The sequence below is a fragment of the Candoia aspera genome, chromosome 6 (assembly GCF_035149785.1).
Source record: "Candoia aspera isolate rCanAsp1 chromosome 6, rCanAsp1.hap2, whole genome shotgun sequence".
In the NCBI taxonomy this organism is placed as follows: Eukaryota; Metazoa; Chordata; class Lepidosauria; order Squamata; family Boidae; genus Candoia; species Candoia aspera.
Window position 1 is genome coordinate 48,673,726 of NC_086158.1, and position 12,164 is coordinate 48,685,889.

Below are 12,164 nucleotides of genomic sequence, written 5' to 3' on the forward strand. Positions count from 1 at the left end.
TCCACTGAGATATTATGGTATCTTAAAAACAATCTAACAATTAGTAAGCAAAATCTATTTTATATATTAAAACATATGCATCAGTTCAAATCTTTAAAAAAATACTTTGATAATTGATCCCAATTTCTACAGCATGCATCTATTCAGGTTACTATCTAAAGTGCTCCCATTTGTCTCTTCCTCTTAGATCCCCAGTCCCACATTTTACTCCTCTGCTGAGTTGTTTTCTTTCTACCTACAACTAATACAATGAGGAAATACTAGGAATAATTGACAGATAGTCTAACCTATGAGAGCCTTTGTTCCTAGATGGACTAACCAATACATGTGACATAGTGGGAGGTACCTCTTGCAAACACTAGGTTTGCAGGCATCGGTGTGTGTTTTTCCCAGGTGAGGAAGTTTGCTGAGCAACGTGGAAACAGGTGAGGAGTTTTTAAAGGGTTACATTAGAGATTACTTACAACATTTTGAGGGTTTATCTTCCCCTTTCTGTCTCTTAACTACCTTCAGATTCTTTTGTGCTAAGTCAGGATGAACTACATTTTTAACAAGACAGCAAGACAAGAGAAGGCTTACCTGCACAAGGTAGAGCATAATTTAATCCAGGTGGTTTAGAAGTTCTGTCCAAGGTCCTGATAATTCTTGCTCCTCTCAAGCAAAAGGGGCAGAAGAGAGAATTCTTAGAAAAGTACCTACTAGTGGCCTTGTATTAGGTGCAACATGCTCCATATCTCATTTTCTCCCACAGGTCTCTGTAAGTTCCCCACCCTTGTGCTGTGTCTCTAATGGAAGGATGAAATCACTTATTTATTAGGGTCAGGTCACTGAGCAAGCAGGCTGTTTCCAGATAATGTGCAAGCAAAGAGGCGGTCAGGGAGGGAGGGGAGGGGAATGGGCCTAGTATGTCATTCATGCTGAAGAGCCTGGAAAATCCCTTCTCTCCTTCCTATGTGAGATTACATAGCAGAAGGGAGAACTCTCCTTAGATTCTTGGACAGAACAGTGCTGTCAATTCTTCTGCCTGTAAGCAAAAGGCACACATTATTACGGATACAATAGAGCTTGTGATTAATGAAGTTTAAATGATATATATTAAGAGCAAAATATTTTGCTGTGGTATATTGTTTTACATTCTGGGTCAAGTTCTAAGCATGTGGGGTTTAACGAATAGGTGGTGCTAGGTGTTCAGAGATTGCAACAGAGTCCCTATATAGTTCAAGATTGCCAAACAGAAATACAGAATGAATTCTAAATTTAAATGCAGCTTGATGTCCAACAATGGAATAATTTTCCAGTGTAAACTTAAATTTCAAAACTAAGTTATTGATCTTACTGAATATCTGTGCTGCAGGTTCTGCAACTTTATTTTGGTGAGGATCTCACTGTTTATTGTTTAATAACCATTTGTGTCTATCCGCACTTCACATCTTTCTGTCTTTGTAACTGACCTGTGCCTGCCAGTAGATGTGTGAAAAGTGCCCGAACCCTAATCATTTTGTTTATAATGAGGAGGGCTCAAAGTGGTACATGTTTAATTTTAAGAAAGCACAAATGTACAAATAAGAAAAATGTATTTTTAATTTCTATAATTTCATAATTTTTATCTAAATATCTGTCTTTTCTGCCTTGTTTTCATTTTTGTAAGTACAGAATTGCAAAGTTAAATGCTATGGTGCTGAGGTTTAGCTGGATCACAGCAACAGGTTCTTATGCAATTCAGTAAAAGATTTTGAAATATATTTCTGATTTCTAGTCTCTGACTATTTTCTGGAATGCAATACCAAGATAAATTTTAAAATAATGTGTTTTTTCCTGTTATTTAAACAGTTAAATTTGCAGTGATCTCAGTCAATTATTGTAGAAATATCAAGCTGCTGTGATGTAATTATGAAGAAATGAAGTAATTTCAGTCTAGCGTTCAGTTTTGGTCTCAGCTGAATAGGTGTGCAACTATGGAAGTCCATCATATTTGCTTGAAATTTCCAAGCCATGCACCCAGAGCTACATTAAAGAAATGAACAGATATTCTAGGCCAGCATCTCCCAACCTGACACCTCTCAGATATGTATATGCTGCAACTTCTGGAATCTTGAATACTTCCCTTCCAACACATCTGGAGGATACCAGATTGTGGAAGGCTGCTCTCTGTTTAAGCTCTTCATCAGACTGTGATCTTTGAAAGGAATGAATCTGAACTGTCTTCCTTTCAATTTTAACTTTAACCATTTTTTTCTGAATCAGCCTTATTCATCATTTTCTGTTCTTTGTTCTATATATAAATTGCTTCATGCACAATAATTTTGCCACTTTGAAATTCCATCATGTTGACTCCTAATAATATGTCTGCTTCTAAGAGTATAAAATGATGCATTCATCATATTGCTTTAGATAGCAAATGATCTATGAATGCTGAATATGCATTAGATTCCCCCTTACTTTATAAAGGAGACATAGTGGCTGCTTTTCACATAACACCCAACCTAGGGCTACCAGATCTGGTCTGCAGAACCAGTTCAGCCTTCTCTCTCTATCATCTAACAGTCCTGGATTTTTACAGCCCAGATTTTATAGCCCTATTTATCCTGGTTACTGAATCAACCTATTTTCTGGTTTGGACAATATTTCGTGCAAGGAACTATATTAACTGAGTTTGTATAACATGCTAAGCCAATAAAATGAAACAACGCTTAAAATAGCAATGCTTACATCGTAAGGAACTGCTAGGACTTTAGCTGAGCTGTTTAGTTCATTGTGTGAATACAGCCATTGTGTGTTACTCTCTAGGTGGTATTCAGTAGGTTAATATTTGAGCAACATATTTTAATTCTCAAAGATTTTCTCAACATTGTAAATGAGAAAAAAAGCTTTAGAATATTTTTTAATTCTCTCCTAAAAGTTCAGAAAAGCAGAGGGGTGCCAACTGGGCTTCCAAAGTGGCATGAAATGGAGTGAAATTGCTTTGGCCCCAGAAACTTGGAAAGGATTTATCATTTTGATGCCAAGCAACCTAATCATATTTCCTCACAATTCATATCCAACACAGTTCAGTGTAATTACTTCCAAATTCTCCTTTTGGATAGATTTCCAGTTTTAATCTGAGACTTTTGAAGTAGGACAGTATATAAATGTTTGTTTCTTTATATGTATGTATGCATATACTGTATGTATAAATAAATTTGATTAAAGGTTTAATTAAATATTTGTTGTTAATGTAGCACAACTGTATGGAAGTGAGAGCAAATCACAGATCAGTCCCACTGAGAAGCAAGATGTTTCCACTAGATCCTCCATTTTAAAGATAAGGAAGTTTTCTGTATTAACATCATCAACAAAATGAGTTTCCAAGCTCAATAGTACGATGCATCAGAATATGCCCAACAACTTTTTCCTCTGGTGGGAAACAACCTAAGGAGCCAAAATGTAACTCTGTCAGCATTCATGAAGAAAACAGACTCTTCCATCACCCAAAACAAGGAGTGCTTCTCCAAAGTAACTGTAGAATCAGATGGCTGTGAAATTCTCTCCACGAGCAACCAAACAACTGGTCTGATCTTGCCATGGCCAATGCTTCTGATTCATTCCCGAAGGATATTTTTTATCCTGCTCATTCTCAGGACTCCAGCAGTGATATCAGCACAGCTGACCTCCTCTTGCTGAGCAGGCAGAATCGTCTAATGAATGGGAATAATCAAAACTTCCACACATCATCCCCCATGGGAAGAGTTATCCTTATCAACACACCACTGGAAGGTACTTTTGGGGTGAAGAGGGGAGACCACAGTACACAGACGGCATTACTCATATCTGCATTTCTGATTTCTGATGCAGTTTATGAATATTCACCCAAGATGAAAATCAAGTTTGCAAATCTTACTAGCAGCTTGTCTTCAAAGTGTAGTATCCTTTTAATGGGCAACAGTGAAAAGTTCTACCAGCTATACATTTGCATAACATAGATAACCTTTATCCACATACACATATCGCTTGTTTGTTTATAGACTTCTACCCTACTTTCCTACATACACACACCACTGAAATAATGACAAAATATGGTTACAAGCTGTGTAAGAATTAATACCAGTAGTCAACAAGAGTAGCATGACCATCTTCCACATACTGTGGTGGATTTAAGTATATGGCTTTCCACAACCCTCTACAGCCTTCCAGATGTGTTGACTACAAATTTCATAAACCCAAGCTGACAGGGTCCACAGATGCACTGGCTAAGAATTATAATCCTACATATCTGAAAGGCCCTTGGGAAGGAAAGTTTGTGCTAATAGAAAAGAAAAAAAAAATTATGTATGAAAGGACAACACTGAAAAAACTGCCAAGTCTCCCTAGATAGTAATCAAGGAATGGGCCAGGACCACACTTTACAGTTTGAGGAGGGTGCAGTGAGTAGGGGGAATGATGAAATAGACAGTTGTGTCACACACATATGGATAGCAGCAGGATTTTCGGGGGGGGGGTTGGATTGGGTATGGGGTTTTGTTTTTGTAATTTTTAAACTATTTTAGGATTTAGACTACATTTTTGTGTCTTCCCCACTTCAAAACAACAGCCATGGTAATTGGAAAGAGCTCGGGGGGTTGATCTTATGCAGCAGCCATGGGGTCTTGATTGTCCACTTCTTAAGTAACCTGTCTGGAACATTATAACACAGCCTGAGGCCTCTGGCTCCAGCCTACTTCAGTATTATTCTTGAAACTGATTTGTCACTTTGAAAAAAGCCTGATCTGTACATAGTTAAGAAAGACGTCTAAACATTTCTCCTGATTTTCTGTCTATGAAGTCAAGATTGTGCTTTGCATGCATGATTAGCATCTGCTGGGCATGCCAGTACATTGAGTCTTTTTGAAGCTACACCTTCATCACTATTTTGTTCTATATTCCCTTCACAGCTAACAGTGATGAGAGTGATGCTATCAATGCCATTACAGTGGAGAAGAGCAAAGAGGGGAAGCTGGGTTTCAGTGTGCGTGGGGGCTCTGAACATGGCCTGGGTATTTTTGTCAGCAAGGTGGAAGAGGGCAGCAGTGCAGGTCAGTAAAATGGTTTCAACAGTCCCAGAGTTAAGCACAGGCAACAATCTGCTCATAATTTATTGGTATAAATCCACATTCTAGGTTCAGTGCTAGTCACTTCCTCTCTAGAACATATCCTATGTCTGGATATTGTAACAAAACCCAGGCAAAATAGTGTCACTGAAAGGTCACTCATCAGATATTTTTCTTTGTATGCCATATTGCTAAATTTGACATTTTAGAATTTTTAGTGATGTTCTGGAAAATATCATAATATGTCAAGATTTTCATATATTTGCTTATGGCTGTTGTGAACACTCAGCATTTTGATAATGTGAAGACAGAAAGTCATCAAGTATTTCAAAATACTTGAAGAAAACCTAGTTTGACTATATGTATGCATATAGCCCAAAAGAGATGCAGCCCAAAGCAAATATTTATCTTAAAACTTGGTTAACATACTATGTGCCCTGCAATATATAGTATGTGGATGGATAATAATTCAAAGTTCTAATCTATTTTAATGTTAAGAAGTTGCTGCAGTTTGTCTGTTTGTTGTTTTAGTAGTTCTTTCATTTTAGTAAGCCCAGAAAAATAAAATCTACAAAGCTGAGCTCTCTCTGTTTAATATAAACAGAACAGGCTGGACTTTGTGTTGGGGATAAAATCACAGAGGTGAACAGTGTGAGCTTGGAGAACATTACAATGGGAAGCGCCATCAAAGTCCTGACAGGGAATAACAGGTTGCGAATGGTTGTGAGACGCATGGGCAAAGTGCCAGGGATAAAGTTTTCCAAAGAAAAGACTACATGGTAAGTGGAACTGTCAACCTATACCCATTCCCAACTTATACCCATTGTTGTCAGGCCATGGATAACCCAAAAATCACAATTGTATGGACTCAGACAAGTGCACTGGCTTCAGAAGAGCAATGACCAAGGGATCAGGTTTCCTGAGATGCAGGGAGATGCTATTAGAGTGAACTCTGATAGGGAACCAGAGAGGGAAGGGTCAAAAGGATGTGAGGTTACTGGGCTAAATTTCCTCTTCCCAAATGAATTACTTTGGGGTTAAAAAGGGGCTTTATTTGTATAATGTGCAGGTAGGATATGAAGAGTGGTAGGTGGGGTGGAAGAGAACCATCTAATTTAATAAAAGGAAAGAAGGGAAGAGATGCAAGAGGTGCATATGAGTCATGCTCACTGAGATCTGGCTGAAAAATTGAGTCCATTGGAACTCACATCCAGCATACAAACTGTGCCCAAGTAATCCCCCTATTTGGACACTAACTTCCTTAGCTTCAGCAAGAGGCTGTGTCAGATACCCTCAGACCATGCCTTGGGAATTGGCACGCCTGGGGTAAAAAAGGCCTGTGCTGAGAATATTGGGAGAGGGGAAGTCCAGGTCAGAAGGAATTCCTTGTTGGCATATTGTTTAAAATAATTTCCATCCATTATCACCTCTGAAAATTCTCTGTGACAAATAAACTTGAAAACAGTGCATCATTTAATATCTGATTATGGTACAAAATGATACTTGATGTCAATACCAGATATCAGGCAGTTAATATTTGATAGGGTTTGATAGGTAACTTGAAATGCAGTGTTATTTAATATTGGGCAATACAGACAGTTGATATACAATTATGTATTACACTGTTTTTTTAACTTTCTGACTTCAGAGAAAGTTTCCACTCCCAATATCTATGGCACAAAACCCATAGATGCCAGAGAACTGTGGGTCATGGAACACTCAGCTCATCCAGAACAGTGTTTGACCCTATCCTTTCTCAGCTGTGTACTTAGAATTGGCCCTGACAATGCATATACAGTATTTTTGCTCTGATAGTACTTGAAAAATGTCTTGAAATAATAGCTAGTATGTGAGATCATTTGATAGGTAAAAGGCAATGGCCTCTGATAACATGCAACTGACAAAAGCAACAGCCAGCCATCACTGTGGCAATGAATCACTAATAAGGACAGAGTGTATCTTGCCACAACATTTCACTGCAATTCACTAATGCCAAAATGCTCTGGTATGCTAGTACAGAAATGCTCATTCATATGCTAGTACACCCCTCCCCAGTCTGGGTATTGTTCAGACCTGTGACTTTATGCTGGCTGAGGAAATCTGGGAATTGAAGTCCATACTTTTGGAAGGCACCAAGGATGGCAAAGCCTGCTTGTTACAGGGACCTTATTTGGTGACAGCAACAACTAAACAATTAACACAAGTCAGTCTGGTGGAACAACAAGTTTTTATTCAGCAAAACAGTTTTATTTACAAAATAAGACTTATATTTAAGTTATTCATATTATAAAGGCCTTTTTATTTTCCTCTTCTGATATTTTAAGGATTCTACTTTTCTTAAATCCTTTCTTTCCCTTTCATCCAAATTCTACTGCACATTTTCTTTCTACCTGTTAAGTTCTTATTTTTGTTTTATCCCCTATCCGTTGCTAAGTATCCTTTCACCAAGTGCTGATTTTATTTAGAGCTATTCCTTCTCACCTTGTGGAAAAGTTTTCTTTTCTTCGTTAGCTTGACAAGCTATGGGGATGTTTTCTTTCCCCTTAGCTAGTGGAAAGATGAAGTTGCAGTCATGCTCTCTTCGATTGCCTGCTGCTTGCCTCTCTTCCCCTCTCTGGGATATTTCGATCCTTGCCAATATGTTGATTCATCACATCTTCAGAGTCACTGAGAGTCATTAGGTGTGTCACTGTGTAAGTTTAATAAATATTGTAAATACAAATAAATAAAGTCTTGGATCTTCCCTTCCTCCTCTGGCCTTGTTCTCATCATACAGATGCACCGGAACAGCTCCTTCTCCTGCCCCCCCCCCGCCTCTTTTCCTGGCAATGCAGAAAGCCAGCACCCTTCAGTCAATGCAAGACGGCTATTTTAGTTATGCACCTGCAGGCAATTGCTCAAAGATCAGAATGCAGATCTCCTTAGTGCATCACAGCACCATTATGTACCAGTCCCAAAATCTACTAGGACAGTGTTTCTCAACCACAGCAACTTTCAGGTGTGTAGACTTCAACTCCCAGAATTCCCCAGACAGCCTTCCCAAGAATTCTGGGAGTTGAAGTCCACACATCTGAAAGTTGCCGAGGTTGAGATACACTGTCCTAGAGGATTTGATGTTGTTTATATTATAATGCTTTACCAGGTGGATATACATTAGGCTGCCAGGTCCTGGCAGGAGACAACACTGCAGGTCAAAGAGTCAACACTGAGGGGCTGAATCCAATTGCTGTTCCTTCTACATTCTTGCAAAGACCAACTTTCAGGATGGATGAATTAAATGTTCTAGCAAGAGAGTGGGAGGAATTTCAGTTTTCAAATGCCATAGCTCTCTAAAACTGCTAAAGCAAGAATTGGAGGCTTTGGGTCATGAGGCCCTTGGTATAAAAATAGTCTGTTAGTCATGTCTGGAGAAAGGTACTAAAAGTCCTGTTCAAATATTTTTCATTTAACTCATGCAGACATGAGAAAGGGTATCTGACAAATTATACCCTGGCACAGTAGCACTGCTTTCCTTGGGCTTCTGATGCAGTTGGTGGCAGTGAAAAATTCAGACTTACAAGCATCATTTGCATGAAAGAATGCAAAATGGCAGGCAAATACAGCTTTCACTCCAGAAGCCAGCCCGAGTTAGCAGCACTCCATGGCCACTAGTTCTGGGCTGCAAAAATCTGGACAATCCACTTCCATGAGCCCGGATTGATTTATCTGCCACAGGGGTGAGAGGGCAGTTTGCAAGACTATTCAAAGACTGCAGCTGCTTAGGAGAAAGTGGAGGATAGTAGAAAAACCTGAGCATCTGGAATATCGGATTAATTCTTTACCTCTCACAGGGTTGATGTGGTCAACAGGCGGTTGATTGTGGAGAGGAGTGGCTCAAGTCCCTCGAATATCAGCTCTGAGATTGGAAGGCAACGCATTGTCCATCTCTACACCACATCTGATGATTATTGCTTGGGTTTCAACATCCGTGGAGGGAAGGAGTATGGCCTTGGCATCTATGTCTCCAAGTGAGTCTCACTCATCCTAGAGCCTTCTGCTCTTGACTATTTCAGATCCCGATGCCATCTGGACTGAGATTTAAATTCCACTTCAATTGTGAGGTAAATTACCTTTTGCAAAGTAGTTAGTGCCCAGGACCTTGATAAGTTAGAGGCTGAATTGATAGGGCCCCAGTTCAAACTCACATTAGTTTCAATGGGAGATTTTCTGCCTTTGCAAATAGTAAGCATGTAGGGGGATGATCCAAACTGGGACTTCAGGGAAAGCAAAACATTTAAACCCTCTATACTTTACAATCAATGGTCCTGTCCAACCAGATCATCCCTCCTCCGGGCTGATTATTTGCAAAAACAGAATCTAGCACCAAAGGGAAAGCCATGTTATTATTTTAATGCCATTCTTGTAAGAATTATTTATATCTCATCTTTCAGGATACAAATCCTACTCTTCAGATAATGACATTTTTAATAGTGTGGCACCAAAATAGGCAAACCATCACTTTATAATATTAAGAACAATTCATACCCAGGAATCCTGGGCACAGTAGGTTGAAAATGTATTGAAGACAGTTCTTCAGTTAATCCTTTGTGCTTGTACAGATATTCATTGTGAAAGAAAGGACTTTTGTAGGTCATACAGAGCAAGAACCAACATGCTAAAAGTAAATTTAAAAAGGAAAGAACCTGTACAAACACAGTGCACATATTGTTGTAACTCGTTCTATTTGCAATGGATACAATGTCAGATTAGGACTGGGAGGACCTGAATTAAAATCTCTATTACCTATGAAGTTTGTGGGGAGATTTGGAGACAGCCTCTCTTTTTCTATTAGCCTAATTTATAGTGTTATTATATGGGGTAGGGAAGAACCACACTGCTACGCTATGTAAAGGTTTGTACCACAAACTACATACTCAAGATCACAAATTATTTTGTTGCCTTTGATTCATTCCTTAAAACAGCTTTCTACAGACTGATGCCCTTCAGATCTGTTAGATTACAATGTCCACCTTGTCATGAACTATAGACTGGAGGAGGCTTTCCCAAGTTGGAAAGAGCAAAGCTCACAATCTCAACAATTAAATCATTGGAAAGATGGTTTTCCTCCTCCTTCAGTGCATGATTAAGGATGCAAGAGTAATTCTGATCATAATTGCCATTGCAAATACAGATTCGGAGTAAGATTTTTTTCTTAGAATTAATTTAGAATATAAATCGCCCTTTGGAAGTAGAAAGGTGAGATAGACATTCTGATGATCAGTTAATCAGTTAATCCATGATAATATACCCATAGCATTAGCATGGGCTGCCCTAACCCCATAAACCTTCATCCTTTGGTCTTCTTTCAGCCCAATTTCTTTGTCTCATTTATGGTTGACCTTTCAGAAGCCAAGAAGAACTGTGTGATCTTTTGGTATACCAACTACAACCTTAGGGTCAGGGATGGGGAGTGACATATATAAGCACATACTGCAGCCCTTGGTCTGATACAATTTGGGGTCTAATCATATTCAGCACTGTATAAGCTTGGATTTCATGTATCCAAATCTTATACCATTAATTTGAAACATGTCATTATTTGCCCAATAAAGTACTGAGATATTAGGGAATTAGTATCTCTATTAGTAGAAATAAATATCTACTGTCTCCCACGGTGATTCTTAGAAAAATTTGCAGGCTGTCATGTAGTCTTCCACAACCTGTATGCTCTCCAGATGTGCTGAATTACAACTCATATTATTTGTAACTAATGTTTACGGTGGATGATTTCAGTCATAGTTCAATACAGCTGGAGAATGCCAGACTGGAAAATACTTTTATCTATTGAATCTTGACACCAAGATTGGGGAATGCTATGAGAAAGCCATGAGAAAACCTGTCCTAGAGGTATTTGCCTTCCCATTTTTAACATAAGCATTTTACTCCTTATCAACTTTGTTGCTCTCTCTCCCATCCCAAAGACATTCCAGTTTCTTTTGCTCCCACCTTGTTTGCTCAGGAAAAGCCTGATCTTTCTTTCAAATGCCCCTCTTGTGCTTGTTCAATATTGTATCATTCCCAGAGTGGATCCTGGCGGGCTGGCTGAGCAACATGGGATCAAAGTTGGTGACCAAGTCCTTGCAGCCAATGGAGTCAAGTTTGATAACATCAGCCATAGCAGGGCAGTGGAAGTGCTAAAGGGGCAGACCCACATCATGCTGACCATTAAGGTAAGGCTGATGTTTTGCCAAGTACTAGTCAAAAACAGTTATAGGAAGGGGTATTAATCATAGAAGGGTGAATGCAGACTAAGGTTATCCAAACTTTATCCCATTCTCAAGACTGCCATTATTATTAAAGAAATGATAGTTACTGCAGATGGGAGATAGTCTTCATCAGTTCTAGGTAGGTGCAGACCAATCACCCCACTCAGCTAAGCTTTCCAGTATGCTTTTCTGACCCAACATTTCCTTTAATTTCTTTTGCAAGTAATTCCCTCCTCAAGTTGCTATGGGACTCAGAATGTCAAACAGCAGATCCAGTTTCAGCTAGGAAGGGACCTAGTCATGGGGCAAGCATTTATCAAAGTGTTTCTCTACCTGGTTAGTTTCTTAAGCTTCCACACAGTGCTGGTCAAGCAGCAGATGACATGACATGTTGCATCTCTTCTATCCCTCCCTTCTAGGAAACAGGGAGATTCCCGGCATACAAGGAGATGGTGGCCGAGTACTGCTGGCTCAACAGATGTAAGACATCTTTTCTGGAGAGGGTGTTGTTTTGTAAGGAAGAATAAGGGATGCCAAAGCAATCTGCAAATTTATTTCATTCTTGGATTTCAGAAAACCTTTTTTTGCTCTCCTGCCCTTGCACATAAATGGTGCCACATTAAGAAACACACATGAACCCAAGAGCAGGTACTGTGTCGCACAGACAGATATTGCCCAACCCTCACATCCCAGTATGTTCTTTCACCTTGCAGTAGCACAGAACTGTGAATCTGTTTTACAAAAGAAAAAACAAACAGATGAATCAGTGCTCCTTGTGTTGGACTTGCACATAAATAGATCAATTCTCTCTAAATCTGTCACTCCATCCATTCATCACATTCTTTAAAAGATCATG

At 39.1% G+C, this 12,164-nt stretch overlaps 2 protein-coding genes across 4 annotated transcripts in view; one reads left to right on the forward strand and one right to left on the reverse strand.

Annotated features, from left to right (window-relative positions):
- The window catches only part of TWNK (twinkle mtDNA helicase), a 372,148-nt gene that overhangs the window by 245,430 nt on the left and 114,554 nt on the right, over positions 1-12,164 (reverse strand). The gene's annotated exons all lie outside the window — the stretch shown is intronic.
- Positions 3,378-12,164, forward strand: part of PDZD7 (PDZ domain containing 7) — a 32,261-nt gene continuing 23,474 nt past the window's right edge. The window contains exons 1-6 of the mRNA XM_063307070.1: positions 3,378-3,753; positions 4,908-5,048; positions 5,668-5,842; positions 8,894-9,070; positions 11,125-11,272; positions 11,728-11,788. Of these exons, the coding sequence (XP_063163140.1) occupies positions 3,561-3,753; positions 4,908-5,048; positions 5,668-5,842; positions 8,894-9,070; positions 11,125-11,272; positions 11,728-11,788 (895 nt within the window). The 5' untranslated portion in view covers positions 3,378-3,560. The remainder of the gene's footprint in view (positions 3,754-4,907; positions 5,049-5,667; positions 5,843-8,893; positions 9,071-11,124; positions 11,273-11,727; positions 11,789-12,164) is intronic.